Source organism: Penicillium waksmanii, assembly GCF_028829765.1.
Source record: "Penicillium waksmanii strain IBT 27052 chromosome Unknown utg000005l:1.0-5232799.0:1.0-5237142.0, whole genome shotgun sequence".
NCBI lineage: Eukaryota > Fungi > Ascomycota > Eurotiomycetes > Eurotiales > Aspergillaceae > Penicillium > Penicillium waksmanii.
The window spans coordinates 132,819-148,832 of NW_026643252.1; the positions used below are offsets into that span (position 1 = coordinate 132,819).

At 48.7% G+C, this 16,014-nt stretch overlaps 8 protein-coding genes across 8 annotated transcripts; 4 read left to right on the forward strand and 4 right to left on the reverse strand.

Moving 5' to 3' along the window:
- Nucleotides 1-138: 138 nt before the first annotated feature.
- N7481_004962 (glycoside hydrolase family 3 protein) lies at nt 139-1,180 on the reverse strand (the record flags this gene model as incomplete). Its single annotated transcript, XM_057264181.1, has 5 exons — nt 139-618; nt 781-810; nt 859-966; nt 1,029-1,098; nt 1,152-1,180. The coding sequence occupies 5 exons, from the start codon at nt 1,178-1,180 to the stop codon at nt 139-141; spliced, it is 717 nt and encodes a 238-aa protein (XP_057121901.1).
- A 1,707-nt stretch (nt 1,181-2,887) lies between these two features.
- On the forward strand, nt 2,888-4,549 carry N7481_004963 (class I SAM-dependent methyltransferase; the record flags this gene model as incomplete). Its single annotated transcript, XM_057264182.1, has 9 exons — nt 2,888-2,911; nt 2,974-3,026; nt 3,105-3,161; nt 3,233-3,391; nt 3,456-3,572; nt 3,637-3,662; nt 3,726-3,912; nt 3,985-4,413; nt 4,477-4,549. The coding sequence occupies 9 exons, from the start codon at nt 2,888-2,890 to the stop codon at nt 4,547-4,549; spliced, it is 1,125 nt and encodes a 374-aa protein (XP_057121902.1).
- Nucleotides 4,550-5,161: 612 nt separating this feature from the next.
- N7481_004964 (putative flavin-containing amine oxidasedehydrogenase) lies at nt 5,162-6,834 on the forward strand (the record flags this gene model as incomplete). Its single annotated transcript, XM_057264183.1, has 3 exons — nt 5,162-5,212; nt 5,267-6,619; nt 6,676-6,834. The coding sequence occupies 3 exons, from the start codon at nt 5,162-5,164 to the stop codon at nt 6,832-6,834; spliced, it is 1,563 nt and encodes a 520-aa protein (XP_057121903.1).
- A 57-nt stretch (nt 6,835-6,891) lies between these two features.
- N7481_004965 (uncharacterized protein) lies at nt 6,892-8,584 on the reverse strand (the record flags this gene model as incomplete). The annotated part of the gene is made up of 4 exons (XM_057264184.1): nt 6,892-7,092; nt 7,145-8,206; nt 8,279-8,372; nt 8,424-8,584. 4 exons carry the CDS (start codon nt 8,582-8,584, stop codon nt 6,892-6,894), a joined length of 1,518 nt encoding a protein of 505 aa, XP_057121904.1.
- A 1,091-nt stretch (nt 8,585-9,675) lies between these two features.
- Nucleotides 9,676-11,235, forward strand: N7481_004966 (M20 family metallopeptidase; the record flags this gene model as incomplete). The annotated part of the gene is made up of 5 exons (XM_057264185.1): nt 9,676-9,771; nt 9,883-10,265; nt 10,324-10,716; nt 10,783-10,910; nt 11,006-11,235. The coding sequence occupies 5 exons, from the start codon at nt 9,676-9,678 to the stop codon at nt 11,233-11,235; spliced, it is 1,230 nt and encodes a 409-aa protein (XP_057121905.1).
- Nucleotides 11,236-11,670: 435 nt separating this feature from the next.
- On the forward strand, nt 11,671-13,690 carry N7481_004967 (transcriptional regulator family TF; the record flags this gene model as incomplete). Its single annotated transcript, XM_057264186.1, is given in 5 exon segments — nt 11,671-11,704; nt 11,833-11,858; nt 11,875-12,821; nt 12,874-13,180; nt 13,250-13,690. The coding sequence occupies 5 exon segments, from the start codon at nt 11,671-11,673 to the stop codon at nt 13,688-13,690; spliced, it is 1,755 nt and encodes a 584-aa protein (XP_057121906.1).
- A 77-nt stretch (nt 13,691-13,767) lies between these two features.
- Nucleotides 13,768-14,412, reverse strand: N7481_004968 (DUF3237 domain-containing protein; the record flags this gene model as incomplete). Its single annotated transcript, XM_057264187.1, has 3 exons — nt 13,768-13,984; nt 14,067-14,147; nt 14,216-14,412. The coding sequence occupies 3 exons, from the start codon at nt 14,410-14,412 to the stop codon at nt 13,768-13,770; spliced, it is 495 nt and encodes a 164-aa protein (XP_057121907.1).
- Nucleotides 14,413-15,002: 590 nt separating this feature from the next.
- On the reverse strand, nt 15,003-15,860 carry N7481_004969 (formyltetrahydrofolate deformylase; the record flags this gene model as incomplete). The annotated part of the gene is made up of 1 exon (XM_057264188.1): nt 15,003-15,860. One exon carries the CDS (start codon nt 15,858-15,860, stop codon nt 15,003-15,005), a length of 858 nt encoding a protein of 285 aa, XP_057121908.1.
- Nucleotides 15,861-16,014: the final 154 nt, after the last annotated feature.

Consider the following 16,014-nt stretch of genomic DNA (forward strand, 5'->3'; position numbering starts at 1 on the left):
CATTGGAGATGTCAAATTTTGTGTACGAAAGACCGTAGCCGAAGGCGTATCGCGGCGTTGTATTGGTCTGAAGAAAGTGGCGGTAGTCAATATAAAGCCCCTCAGTGTAAGTATCTTGGACTCTGCCTAGAGCATGATTCAAAGACCGAGGGTTGACGGATAGTCTGATTCGGAGCGTGGGATCGTGTATGGTAGGTGACCGCTGGGGCTGTAGTCGCCAAATAGTACATCTATAAGCGAGTTGCCAGCTTCTTGGCCAGGGAGATAGGCAAATAGCACACCCTTAACCGATGGTAGGTCTATCCATTCATCCAAGAGGATCGGTCCGACAGTGTGGACAACAATGATGTTCGAGAAGTGGTCTGCCGCAGCTTGGACGAGCATATCCCCGTTGTGCCAAGCCTGGAGACCAGCGGGTGTCCTGTCACCTGGGTTCCCTTGGACGGTGATATAGTTTTCTCCTGAGTCGGCATTAATCAAGACCATAGCCACTTCACACGGGCTCGCAGTATCGAGCTCCGGAAAGGCGTCGGTGATAAAGAACTTGACATTAGATGCCTTGTTTTTAATCGTATCTTGAGGAGTGATCAGATAGGGCAGATTAGAGGTACCACTTCCCTATCCCATAGTCAGAACGCCCTTGTTGCATCCATTATCGCGACAGGTGTTGATGCCGTCAACGTTTGCTCCGGCATCCGTACCAAATACCTTCAACGTTGTGTTTGTCTTCAGCGGTAAAATGTTATCATTGTTTTTTAGCATAGTGATGGCTTCACGTACCACAGCACGAGCAATAACGTTGTGATCTGCCTGGACGTTCACATTTTAATTAAGTACTCCTGTTGGGAAGATAAGTACACCAGGATATATAGGTCCAGTCTTATTTCGAGTATTTGTGGAGAGATTAGGAAGTGGGTAGTCGAGATTTTGGCCAAACTTATACCAGGTTGCCACGATTCGAGTCACCTATAGAATATTGTCATCTCTGACATGCCCTCCATTAATAAACCATAGATTGGAATTCATACCATGTCATTCAATCGATCAATCGGCACAGTGCCGTTGAGGATCGCTTTTGAAAGTTCCGATGCCCAATAACTATAACCCAATAGCAGGACAACAGCTTCACCGACTCTAACTTTGAATTCAACCCACCAGGAAGAGGCCTCGTGCGGACCATTTTCTGGGGCGCTCGCTTTAGACGCCCCGCCCGCCTGACGTGGTTGCAGGAGAATTTTCGCAACCTCCTTATGTGGAGTATTGACCTGATCATTAAGCTTATGCTATCTGTGACTCTATGGCTTGTTAATAGTATAATAGACATAGTGATCGACGATGTGTTTACTGACCGCAGCTTTAATGTCTTTACCGTCAGCGATGACACTAATCAACTTCTAGCCCTTGCAGGTACTATCTACTTCCTATTATCCAATGACGACTACCTTATTACACTCGGCCTCATTCGTAATACTTCAGCACAATACGCCAAATCACACCGCCTTTATCAGACAGGACCTGCGTCAATATATTTTGTAAAGCGTATATAGGCTATATTAGGGTGTAAGGAGGATATATATAGTTCTAAGTTTATCTTCACCACAAATATAAAGTATATGGTAGAGGGTCATAAGCAGGTATTAAAGGGAACTCTTGGTGGCAGTAAGGTAAAGGTACATTGGGAATAATTAATTAGGAAGGGGAGGCAAAGGGGGAATATATATTTGATGTTTGAGAGGTAGAAGTAGGTGAGGAATAAACTAGACCTTAAAGGCTTTTTTGTTAATAATTGGCAAAGGAGTGTTCTGTAGTGTATACTTAGTTTTAGTTTTATATTTCTCAGGAGGTATAAAGCGATTATGCATTTTGTGAGAGGGGGATTGTTTAATCTTATTTGTGGATATATAATGTGTGATTTTGAAAAGATTCTGCTACTAGTATTGTATAGTCTGAATACCTTCGTATAAGATACTAATGTATCACGAGAACTGACTGTATTACACAGATATAAGATGATTAGATTTCGAGGCTAGAATATAATGTGGTTGATACTATTGTGATATAGATCTGTGGCGTTGTGTACTAAGCGGAAGCTAATTGAAGATTGATTACGGACCTACCTATGGGAGAGCCTAAGCCCTATCCTATAAATACCTAAGAAACTATTGCTAGTGCTGTAGGGGACGACCACTAAGCTCAAACGATTATTAATACGACTAGCTTGCTAAACGAGAATCGGAAACGAACTTAAAGCGGCGAAGCCTTTACGCTATCTGATCTAGCGGGTTGGATTACGACCCAGAAGGTATGCAAACTTATCAGCTCCCTGAAGAATATTATCCGCTATCAAACTATAGTAATCGAAGCTACCTAGAAAGGAACTCCCTCCAGGGCTAACGGACTAGTAGAATTGATTCCACTAAAAGGAATCGATGGATTTCAAGTGATCCTCCCGGATCCACCGTAACGGCCAGTTCGAATGAAACCTAGTAAGGTCGAACATAAAACTTTATCGTCTCCTCAACTGGATGTAGAACTGCAGGGCTACACCGCGCGTGCATACCGTGAACCATCACCTGCTGGACTTTCTTTGCCATTTTAATGCTTTGATTGACTTTTCTCCGACCGCCAACCCCTTTCATGGCCGCGTCCTCCAGACTAATAGAGACACATGCATCTATGGCCCTGCTAGTGCCCTGCGACTGCAATCCTGCGACTGCGCTAATCCCCAATAGAGATACATCTCCACCGCTGCTAAACTGAATCCAGCACTTCCAACAGGCCATGCCCAGGCGGGGATTATTCGCTTCAATTCTGTCATTATTCCTCCTCTTTTCTCTTCCTTTTAAAACTCTACAGCCCTGGGTTTTTTGGGAGACCAACAACTACCATGACCGACCAACTCATTGCCGTCGTGCGTCCCCCCCCCTAGATCTCCAGTCGCTACATCAACCAAGTTCCTAACCAAGCTTGTAGGATCCGGACCTATATGAAAATGATGACAACTCCTACCCAGATGATTGGCAGTCGTGCGTCTCTGTGCACCCCGTGCATCCTCTCCCGGGGCTATTGGAGTAGATCTATCACAACCGGACTAACTCTTTTAGGGAAACCACTTCCATCGGCTCTTCAATCTATCGTGGGCTGCTAGAAAATGGTCGTCGGTAAGTTTTGCAAAGCAAATGCCCACTATCCTCAAGTTGGATGATTCAGGCTAATCCGAGCGATCGACCAGGTATCAATCGCTTCGTAGTGAGGAATACATGTACGCATCTGCAAATTCAGCGCCCATCACCCACCTCCTCTCTTCCTTTCTTTCTTTGCTTTCGGTCCCTGACAAAGAATCTTGCAGCCTACCATCCGACGATCAAATGTTCGAGACCTACGAGGCTGGGTACGGTTATCCGCCATCACAATTGATAGGCGATCACCGAATATTTTGCTAAAATTGGTCACAGCCACTTACTCACCCTCGTCCTCGACTCGGAGAGGGATAACCCTCTCTTTCGGTCGCCTATCGTCAAAAATCCGAAGCACATTCTCGATCTTGGCACTGGCAAAGGTGTCTGGGCCGTGTAGGTTTTCCTGCGAAAATCACAACCCTGCGTAATTGCGCACTTTTGCTGATGACAATAACAGCGATGTAGCCGACATGTTTCCAGACGGTGAGTGAAATATACTACCCTGTGGGTCTTCAGTATCTCCCCACTAAATATCGAGTCATCCAGCAACCGTTCGCGGAGTCGATCTTTTCCCACCGCCTGTTGCGTGGATGCCCCCTAACTGCGTTCTGGAAGTTGACGATGCTCTACAGCCCTGGACTTGGCGTGAACCATTTGATCTGATCTACATGCGAATCATGATTGGCTCCTTCAGCGATTCGGAATGGGATCAGATTTACAAGCGGTGCTACGAGTAGGTATTTCTCGATCAATACATGTCCGGGTCATTGAGCCATCGCGATGCTAATTCAGATCTTAACTATAGCAACCTGCGTCCCGGTGCTTGGATTGAGCAGGTAGAGGCTAGTCCCGTCATTACAACTGACGATGGGAGCATCCCTGAGGGCAGCATCCTTCATTCATGGGGTATCAACACCAGGGAGGCTGCGAAGAAGAGTGGTCGCGATCTGGATGCCATTGACAAAATGACCGACTCAATTCGCAAGGCTGGATTTGTCGATATTCAGGAGAAGGATTACAAATGGCCCATTGGGCCCTGGCCACGCGACAAGAAATACAAGGAGGCTGGCACCGTGAACGCTCAGCATTGGCTTTCCGGTATGGAGGGCTGGTGCATGTGGCTCCTCACCAAGTTTGGATCGCCCGCCCCGTGGACCAAGGAAGAAGTTCAGGTCTATGTGGCCAATATGCGCAAAGAGCTCAGGATGCCCCGCTATCATGCCTACCAGCGCGCGTAAGTGACCACACCATCGAATGAAGTATGTAAAATTCTACGAGCTATGACTGATACAAACAGACGACGAGTCTGGGCTCGCAAGCCCTTGCCAAACGAGTCGACGGGAAGGAGGAAAGAAACGGGGAAGGAATAGTTGTCATTACTTATTCCTCTTCTCTTTGACCAGGTGAGTCATTCCATGGAATAACATTGGGGTTGAACAACAATTGTTCCGTGTACATATCATGCCTATCATGTTCTGCCTGTGATTTTACCCTCAAACTTGAATCTCATGCGCCCGTATGCGTTTCTTTGATTTTATTTTTTCAGAGATTCTGTCTCATTCTTTTTAGCAGTAGCCGTAGCCAGACTTCTGAAGTTCCTACTCGGATGAAGGTGCACCGTGCTGTGGTATGCCATGCGATCGATCAGCACGATCATGATCAATCTCTTTTCCCACAAACCCTCGCTATCGGTTCTTTTTCTATTTTGAGACTCGACACTGTTGATTATGAAGCCATTTTATCCTACTATTTCCATTTGCCCCCAGCCTTTGTATCTCCCCTTGGTCATCTTTATCAGGCCAACCCAGCCCTAACTCGGTTCCGCTCGTTGATTGGCGCATCGTCAGGAATGCGCCGGCCTGACATCACCACCGCCTCGCCCTGCTTTTTTTTCCTTTCTGCTAAACACCGAAAATATTTCTCAGAAAGACTCAATTTACGTCTGACGATATCTTTCAATTCATAATATAATCCTATTAATGATGACAGGCAAGAAGAAAGTGTTGATCATTGGGGCTGGTGCTGCCGGGATGGTGACTATCCTCGACCACATTAAATCTCCAGTCGATGCTAACAACATACTCTAGTCCTGCGCGTCTACTTTGGCCAACCACCCAGATCTTTTTGATGTGACGATCATTGACACTGATTCTCACACGGGTGGTCAAGCAACTTCGATTGCCCTGGATGAGTCCCAACATGGTGCCAGCTGGTTGAACGACGGTGTTCAGGGTGGCTCGGCGATTTTTCGACATACATTTCGATTTTTTCGAAGCTACGGTTACGAACCACAGCCGGTTAAGCTGCAGGTATCCTTTGGTAAGGGACGCAACAACTTTTGGACCAACGTATTCCCGAGCGCCTTGATCGACCATCACTCGCGGGAGATCAAGAAGCTGGGCCATGTCCTGGAATTCATCAAATACTTGATGCCCCTGCTTGGTATCATGCCAGTCAAGACAATTCTCAAGCTATTTCGCTTTAGTAATGACTTCAGCAACAAAATGGTCCTACCTTTACTGGCATTATTTCTCGGCACGGGGAACCAGACACCAAATGTGTCGAGTGTACTACTCGAGCGTCTCTTCGATGACCCGCAGATGAGACTATGGGATTACGACTCTGATACTCTTCTTCCCAATCTTCCACTTATGTATACGTTTCCAAACCTGGGCAACTTTTATGGCGATTGGGCGGCAGACCTGCGCTTTAAAGGGATTGACATCCGCTTGAACACCTCGGTCGCAATATTGGAAAGGGGCAAGAAAGGCGTTGTGATTCAAACAAAGTCAGAAAATACTTCTTTCTCCTCGCAAGGAGATAACCCGACCGAAATATTCGATGAATTGGTATTTTGCTGCCCGGCTGACGAAGCAAAGAAGCTCTTGGATCGCCACGCGACCTGGCGCGAAAAGTACGTTCTAGGAGGGGTGAAATTTTTCAACGATATCACCATCACCCATTCTGACGCGAATTATTTTCAATCTATTTTTGAAGCCCAGTATGATCTGGCCCTGTGTGCACAGCCCTCGACCAAGAAACGAGAGGATCAGATTTCATTTGCCGAGCAGCAGCCTGTTTGCCAAAAGGACGGGTGGCTGGGGTTCCGACCGATGTATTTTACTCACTCGTTTGTGTCGGACCCCGATAAGATTGAGATGGGCTTTGACTGTACGAATTACCAGCACCAGTTTCGTGAACGATTGGGAGAAGGTCTCCCACCATCACCCCTGGACAAGCATATCTTTCAGACCATTTATCTCAACGATCAACAAAAGAATCTGTGGACATGGAATGAGATTGAGCCATCCAAGATTATTGCGCGAAAATGGTGGCATCAGTTTGGTCACCGCTGGCAGCATTATCTACGAGTTGTGCCCGGTATGATGTTTATCAACGGGCATAATCGGACTTTGTATGCTGGTAGCTGGACCATGGTGGTGAGTACTGCACAATCACAATGCGCTTCCTGTATTCTGCTAACAATTAATTACAGAATATGCATGAAATTGCCTGCATTTCAGGAATTGCGGCAGCCTACCAGCTAGGTGCCGCATACGAGGCATTTGATGATTTCGCGGAAGACTTTTTTTCCAAGTACTTACTTGTCTGCCATGGTACGCGATACAAGAGAGGAAAGGCAAAGCAAACATAGTTGGGCTCTCTTCATTATCATATATACAGCGAAATCACTAAGTCCCCTTCTGGCTAATCAGAGTACATATCTGAAACTTTCTATCTCATGATCTGTCTTGTTGGAGAATTCGTCCTGTAGTTCCTCTCTTTCGGTCAACTCTGTCGCCGAGCCGTAGGCTCTGTCTCGTCGATTGTTCTCGTATACGTAGTATACATACAAACAAATAAGAAAGAATATTCCGAAGATGAGGCCAGACATGGCAGCTTTAATTCCGGTCTATTATTTATTAGCGCGAGTGAGAGCAAAAACATTAAAGGTGACAACTTACCGCGTAAACCGGCTTTTCTTTGGGAAGGAAGAATTGAGGGCCGACGATATTGCCAATACAGTATGCTGCGAACATCAAGGCGCTGACGGTGCTCTTTTTGGTAAATCCAGCCACGTTCGAACTGATGAGGCTAAGCGACAAAGGGATATTTGCGGCAAAAACGGCACCCAAGCAAAGTCCTGTCATTTTGCCTGCCTGGTTGTCTGCCCCCAATTTCCAGATGAGAATCATGCCGATCATCGAAACAGTTGTGTTGAGAATCATCATGAAAATACGGGTCTGGCGAACCACTGTGGCGAATCCAGAGGTAAGAACGAGAAAGACTAGCTGTGCTGCACCGATTGGCATCTGGATCAGAAGGGATTGAAGTTTTGAGAACCCGAATCCATTTATGATGATGGAGGAGAAACTGGTTATGCCCCCATTGCAGAAGTTTACGCAGAGCGTATACAAGACCAGGAGCCATGTTTGAGGGTCCTTGACGGCCATCCACACTTGGCCCCATCTGAACTTGCCTGTGTCCAGAACGCCAGTCTTGTTGCTAAGGGTACGCTGTATCGCAACCGCTTTCTCGGTCTTGTTGAGGAAAATGCTTTTGGCAGGCGAATCAGGCAGGAAAGCAATGAGGACGAATCCATACCCGGAAGTAATCGCACCGAGAATCAGGAAGAGTAGCTGCCAGTTATTGACTGTGTTGTTATGGATCAATCCAATACCATAAGCGACGAGACCTCCGATTACTGTGGCGATTGAATTTCCAATGAACCATGCAGCTTGTCGGGCAGGTTGCTCTTCTCGCTTGTAGAACATGCCAGTAATCAAGGCAAATCCAGGGGCAATTGATGCCTCTCCAACACCAAGGAAGAAACGCGCGGCCATGAGCCCGGCGGCATTGGTGCATGCAGCGTGGCACATCAAGACACCACCCCATACAAGAACGGCCATCCCCAAATATTTGCCTAAAGGCAGCCGGACGATGAGGTAGCTACTCGGCCAGCTCCAGGCAAAATAGCCAAAGTAGAAGATAGCGGAGGACCAGTTGTATTCAGTACCTTGGAGGTTCTATCGCTCAAACAGGCAATATTAGTCTCATGTCAAAAAGCAAAACATTAAGAACAAAGGAAGGATGAATACCAGGTCTTCTGTCAAATTAAATAATGTCGCTTGACTTAAAGCCAACTTATCCATATATTGTAGCATGTAACAGAATCCCATTAACGGAATCAAGCTGGAAGAAATATGTTAGAGAGAAAATGTATGGATGGTCCACGTGACTCACTATAGATCTAATTTCCACAGGACCTTTCTCTCAAGCGCTGGTGTGGATGTGGTCTCTAGGACTTGGCCAAAGTCGACATCACGAGCGGCAGGGGTAGATCCCATCTTCACCATGTCAAGACCCGGTGTATCCTGATCTGAGGGCATATCCTTTTTCTCCATTTTGGATGGATGAAACTGGATGGATGGTAGGTCAACAAGTGTTTAGGGGGTGGATGCCAACAAGAGAAGAATAGGATTGGGAATGGAAGTTGGCAGAGCACTGGTCACCCCGCAAAAGAGATTAATTTGTGTATATATAGACTGATTCAAATTCTTCCATTGTGTGGTCAAGCCGGGGTTATAAACTCACAGAACGATTAGTGATTTATTCGCACGCCAAACCCCTCATGGCTTGGTGGCGACAGGAACTGACGAATATCAGATACAGCTTTGGTTATCATGTCTGGGCCGCCGCAGTCGCTTGGCAAATACGGGCAGCCTTCTGTATCGTCCGAGGTCAGTTTCGATATGATAATGATGAGCGCCACCAGATAATTAGAGCACTCTAGACGGGCAGCAAATCGGCAATCACCAGTGACTCTAGGCGCAAACAAGTGCCGTCCACAGCATCCTTTCTGTATCAGTCTATGCTTATTATCACATTTTTGCCCCAGACTCGATATCGGCTGGACCTGGGGACCCGAGATTAGGACTTCTTCTCGGCTGTTCCACCAATACGCGAACAGCGTCGGCAATTAGTCCCGGTCTCCTCAGGTCGGCAACCCACTTGTCTATTCCTACATCGCCATTCGCATGGATAATCTTTGATGTTTACTTGGCGTGATTAGCAACTCCGTCGTCACCAGGGGTTCGCTGTACATATTTAGTCTTTACCCCACAGATTTACTCCGCGGGGAAGATCCGCCACTCCCACCACGTTGCCGACCGCGGCGCCTGCGCCTCTTATGGATGACTGATCAGCTCGCCAAAGCCGGAAAATCAAGGATCTTATTCCGCTCCTTGCTATCAACACACTGATATTATCGACTATCAGCGATAACTTGGGCATCGGCAAACAGTGGGGATGTGTTTGTCTCACGCTTGGACGAATGCTCGGATGTGACGCCACGGAGGGGCTTCTTCACTGCCCCTCTCCTGCATTACATACATGCATACCCCATTCCTTTTTCTTTTCTTTTTCACTTTTCATATATCCACGCGAATTTTCCATCTCCCCCACTATTCCTGGGCATATAATTTAATATCCTAGAATGACTATTTCAGCTATAGGCATTGATGACGTTCGGGCGTCCGTAGACCTATCCCTCGAGGAATTGCATGATTCTCTGCGCAAAGTCAATCACGAGGTAAGTGGCGGTTTTTCCAATCTCGGACTTGCCTTTTTTTTCTTTCTAAAGAAACTGCATACCAATCCAACTTTAAGATTATACAACATCTGACAGGTGATCGTTCCTTAGATCTGGTCGAACCCTGAACTAGCATTCAATGAACATCGCGCCCATGATACAATCTGCGATTTCCTCGAGAAGCAGGGATTTGCAGTGACCCGTCATGCCTATGGTATTGACACTTCTTTCGAAGCTCTAAGTGGCTCGGGTGGAAGATTGATCAACTTCAACGCGGAATATGATGCCCTCCCTGACATCGGTCACGCCTGCGGTCACAATCTCATCGCCACTAGCAGTATCGCTGCCTTCCTTGCCCTTTCCTTTGTGTTGAAAAAGTATGGCATCCCCGGCCGGACACAATTGCTCGGAACTCCTGCCGAAGAAAATGGCGGAGGCAAGGCTGACCTAATCGAGGCCGGGGCTTACAAGGGCGTGGATATTTCCCTCATGGCGTAGGTGTTGCACCTACCCTAGTTCTGAGCCTAAATCTCTAACGTCGAAGAAATGCAGTCACTCTGGACCGAAAAAGCTATTTGCAGATCAAGGAGATGCCGAGGGAATTGCAGGAACCCTGATGAATGCACGTAAAAAGATCACCTGCGAGTTCACCGGCAAGAGCGCTCACGCCGGAGGTAACCCGTGGGATGGCATCAATGCCCTCGATGCCCTTGTCTCTGCATATAACAATGTGTCGGTATTACGCCAGCAGATTCTTCCCGAACAACGGATTCACTGTGCCTTCACCGGTGTTCCCAAGGTGGCGAATGTGATCCCCGAACACACTGAAGCGATCTGGCAAGTTCGAAGTCCTTCACTCACGGGATTGAACAGTTTGGTGTCCAAAGTGCGCAACTGTATTCAAGCCGGGGCTTTGGCTACCGGTTGTGAAGTTCAGATTAAAGAGTAGGTGATATCGAGATGACATTGATGCAATACCGAGGCGATGACTAACGGGAGCGTGGCATGCAGGGAGGAACTCTATACCGATGTGCGATTGAACGATACTCTGTGCGAACGATATCAGGCGCACATGGGTCAGTACGGTCGCAAGGTGCTGAAACGGCATGATAAGGTGCTAACGGCGTCTTCTGATATTGGTATGTGTTTTATGTTGTGGATCAATTGATCGTTGGGTATTCCGACTACTTACTACTCGTATGCTAACTGGGGTGATTTTGTGATTGTGTAATAGGCAATGTTAGCTATGTGACACCCACATTGCATACGATGTTTGGGATTCCAACACCGGAGAATACATTCCCTCATCATCCATCCTTTGCGGCCTCTGCTGGGACTGATGAGGCACATGCGGAGGCTATTGTGGTGGGGAAGTCGCTGGCGCTGATCGGGTGGGAGATGGTTAACAATGATGGATTGTTTGCGAGGGCGCATCAGCAGTGGAGGGAGGAGATAGAGAGGTAGACTCATATGAATATACTCTGTACTTACTATACTATACTCTATACTCTATACCCCATACCCTATACCCTACACCCTATACTATACCATACTATATATACTGCCATCCTGCTATGCAGTTTATACTTCGGCTATACTTCGGCATTTGTTCTTCTCCGCACGTCAGTCGCAACTGCCGTCGTGCCTGAGGCCACCCGCCGCACCTTCCTTTGATGATTCAACCACTGCAGATTCACTCGGAGCCCGTGACTGCGACTGCCTTGACTGCCGTGACTACCGTAAACCCTCACTGACCTCACTTCTCTTCTCCACACTCCAACTCACCTTCAATACTCGATATCTCGACCTCCCCCCCTCCTCCTCTCCTCTCCCCCCCCTCCCCCTACCATTCATGCGGCCGGCTCTTGCCTTTTCGACGTGGCGGGGGATTGTATATTCATGTCCGGTCGCAACGCGCCGCGCTCGAAGAATGGTTCGTTCTCGCATCTGCATCCCCCATGCGGCTTTAGTCCCGATTTTGACTTGATCTCCCCCTCCCCCTCCCCCTCCGCTCTGATTTGATCTGATCTATCAATTCTAACAATCTCTTCTTACTCGTAGGCTGCAGTACCTGTCGCCGACGGAAGGTAAAATGTGGCGAAGAGCAACCCATTTGCAAGCGCTGCCTCAACCTGCGACTCAGTTGCGAATGGGGGGGTCCCCGTCAAACGCGGTCGCAGTGCCCAAATCCGCCATCTCCAACCCGCTCCGACCACCGGCGATATTTCATTAGAAGCTCCCTGGCCAACCTCGGATGCTGGTGATCTTACCGACCTCGACCTCGACCTCGACCTCGACCTCGATCTCGATCTTGATCTTGATCTCCGGCCAAATACCTTACCCAATGGCCTCTCGCCAGTCTCCTGGCCTGGGGACCCGGTGACGCTGGATGTCGCCCCCCATTTACCAGCCTTCTTTCCACCTGCCGCCCCGGCGCGAATCTCGACTCCCCTCTACCCACCGCTAAACACCAACAAGATCGCCTGCGCCAATTCCTTAACCCTCACCGAACACGACCATAAATACTTCCAATACTTCCCTTCCTCGTCCATCGTCTACTATTATATGAAAGGATGGAATTGGAGCAGCTTCTGTTATCTCTACGAAGGTCCCGCCGCTACTAACAAAGTCATCATGCGCATGATCCTGGCCCTTTCCGCAAGTGACATGCATCGTGATGGCTTGGTGGTCAGATCTCCCGGTCGTCCCACCGCGGAAGATCACGGACGTTACCACTATAGCCTCGCTGTCAAGGAGTTCCGGCAACTTCTCGAGACCCCGCGGCGGAACGTTTCCGTGGAAGAGCTGGAAAGCATCTTCGCAACTATGTTTCTCATGGTCACATACGAATGGCAGTTTGGCCACTCAGTGCGACATCTGCAGTTACATCTCCACGGGGTGCGTTCCCTGCTGGAATCGCATCCGCAACTTTTCCGTTTCAAGGACATCAATGACGTCTTTTTCTCCTCGGAGCCCGGATCTCCAACTCCAGACAACAATACAGTCTCCAAGCTTTCCTTCATCCCAGAACAATTCCTTTTGTGGATCTTGTGCGCAGCCTCCGTCCGCCTCTGATAGTATTGATCACTAATTCAATCCTAGATATATCGATGCGAGCTCTCGCCCCATGGGCTTAACCGAATCCCTCAATGATTATGTTCTGGAATCAAAAAACCCAGCCCTTCACCCGGATCACCTCCATCGCTGTGCTCGCCTCTGGGGGCGATGCTTCTGGGGTGAGCAGTACCCTGACCAGGAGGTCCTCGATGATATCGAAAACTATCGTGCCTTAGAGTTACTCCATGCCGGCTTTAGTATGCGCCACCGGACGTGGAAGTTGCTCGTGGATCCTGAGGCTGCCAAGGAATCCGCCGATACACTCTTTCAAGACATCGTTGCTACGCGTGATGTGAGTATCATTCATTCCAAATATCGCATCTCCACTAGCCAACGCCAACTGACGTCTGTTATTGATTAGAAATTCTCCGACCTCTTTATCACTGCGAAATTCGCCGGTGCAGTCTCGGCCCGACGTACACTCAACACAATATATATGGCTGTCTGTACATTTTACTCCCAGATCCTCTTCCACCGCCGGCTGCTGTCTGTCGACAAGCCACCCACGCCCATGCACCGCCAAGCCACGCACGGAATTATCGAAATCCTCCACAAGCAGTTTGCCCCCGATAGTCGACCCTTGCGGCGACTGCACTGGCCTCTGATGATGGCGATCATTGAAACCGAAGACCCAAACCAGCGGGCGTGGTTAAGGCAGCGCCTTTTTGAAGTGCGCGGTAATCACTGTGAATGCATGTGGGCCAACGAGATTGCAGATCAAATTCTAGCTCAGCAGGACGTGAGCCAAGGATGTTATGCCAATCTGGCGGAGCTGCTCTTGCAGCGCCTGCATATGCAATGATGTGACGGTGGATTTTGTATATCTAATTAATGTCTATAGACCACTAATGTGTTGATGCCTCCCCGCTGTCTTCCTCATCACGGAGAATTCTCCAAGAAGTATGCATCATATGCCACTTCACCTTTTGCTCGAGTGGCCCTTCCAATGATGACCCGATCGTTCATCCACTTGTATTTCTCATGACCCGTCTCGATCTTCACGTGGAGATGAAACCAATACTTGCTGGGATCAACGGGACCGCCTTCCATGAGCGCCTGCAGCACTTCGGGCGGGCCTGCGCGGGTGCCTTCGGTCCTGCTCGATATCAGTATCTTCCATGGAAGCTGGCTCGTCATGGCCCTAAAACCCATTCCTATGAGAACTAGAATAGACTTACCGAATATAAAGGAATGCGCCGTCGTCGCTCTTGATCACATAATTCGTGTTGACGTGTGTTGTCTGATTATCCTCTACCAGCCTATTATACTCGTATAGATAGTATTGATGAGCGATTAATTTCACATTCCAGTGACAAGTCGCACATACATGAAATCAGCTCCACCAGGCACAACTTCACCCTTGAAATGTGGCCCGCTTACTGAGCCTGACACAATTGGTACGCATCGACGTCGCCCATAAGGACCTTTGCCGATTTCCATGGGCGGGTCAACCGCACAACGGAGGGTAAACAGATGGCTTAGCTTGGGAGGGGGTGCAATGGTCTCCATAATAATTGAGATCATAATAATTGAGAGTAGATGTAAGATTTTAGTCTTCTATCCTGCTTCGCCGGGGAGAACGAGGGGTTACGTAGGGCAAACTGGGGTCCACGGCCTCTCCACCTCCCACTCTCTCCACCCCGGCTTTCCCGGCGGATGACCTCGGCTATTTATTGCTGGGGCTGTGGAGGGTGGAAGGGAGCTATATTTTACTCAATCTAATCTCAAGTCTTACTAGTACAAATTGACTTGTCACTGTAAGACTTTGACATCATCGAAACAAGCTTCGCACGGATCACCCGCCTGTCGCCGTTTCCGGCAATTTTCGGAGTCAATCAGACCTAGCCTTGGTCAAGTAGGAGTTTACCGTTTACACAGTTATATACTAGTAGTCAAACTATCAAGCTTCAGTTCATGGTCAGGCCATTAGGTATGTATAATTTGAGTCTCAATTCTAGAGGGTGGGTTTTTGCTTTTCTTTTCTTGTTCTTCTCGGCTGGCATCTCCAATGGTCTATTTTGAACCATCAAAGTATCATCACAAATTTGCTGTACATTACTCTGCCAATACGCAAGAGATTCGAAAAGATGGGTTTATTATAGACTGCTCGACATTTAGTCGAAAACAACAGTCTTGTGACCGTTCAGAAGTACACGGCGCTCGGCGAAGTACTTGACGGCGGTGGCGAGAACGTTGCTCTCGACATTGCTGCCAGCGTGGGTCAGCTCCTTGGGGCTCATTCCGTGGCTGACGCGAACAACATTCTGCTCGATGATGGGACCCTCATCGAGGTCGCTGGTGACAAAGTGGGCAGTGGCACCAATGATCTTCACGCCGCGGTCATAGGCCTGGTGGTAGGGCTTGGCACCCTTGAAGGAAGGCAAGAAACTGTGGTGGATGTTGATGATACGGCCGGACATGGCCTCGCACAGGGTCGGGGAAAGAACCTGCATGTAGCGGGCCAGAACGATCAGATCAATGTTGTGCTGGCTGACAAGTTCCAGCACCTGCGACTCCTGCTGAGACTTGGTATCGGCCGTGACGGGGAGGTGGAAGAAGGGGATTTTATAGGTGGCGGCGAGCGCGGCGAATTCCGGGTGGTTGGATACGATCAAGGGGATCTCAATGCTCAGCTGACCGGTCGACTGGCGGAAAAGGAGGTCATTGAGGCAGTGGCCGATCTTGGAGACCATGATCAGCACGCGGGGCTTCTGGGTAGTGGGGTGGATCTCGAAGTCCATGGAGAAGCTCTTCGCGGTAGTCTGGAAGGCAGCGTTCAAGCTATCGAGGGTAGGTTCCTCATCGCCAGCGGGTGCAAATCGCACACGCATGAAGAAGCGCTGGGAGGTGGGGTCGCCAAACTGCGAGGAGTCCACAATGTTGAGGTTGTGCTGGACCAGGAACGCGGTCACGGCGTGGACAATGCCGGGGCGATCGGGGCCGGAAAGGGTGAGAATGAAGCTGGGGGCCATCTTGACGGTGTTGAATCCGTTTGATATAGCTGGGCAATGCAAAGTGCAAGTGAAGAATGGGATCAAGTACGAGTAAAAAGATCAAGTGAAGTCGAAATCTCCAAATTCCAAAATTCCCCGCCGATCCCGGCGCTGACTCATTCGATCGGCCCCG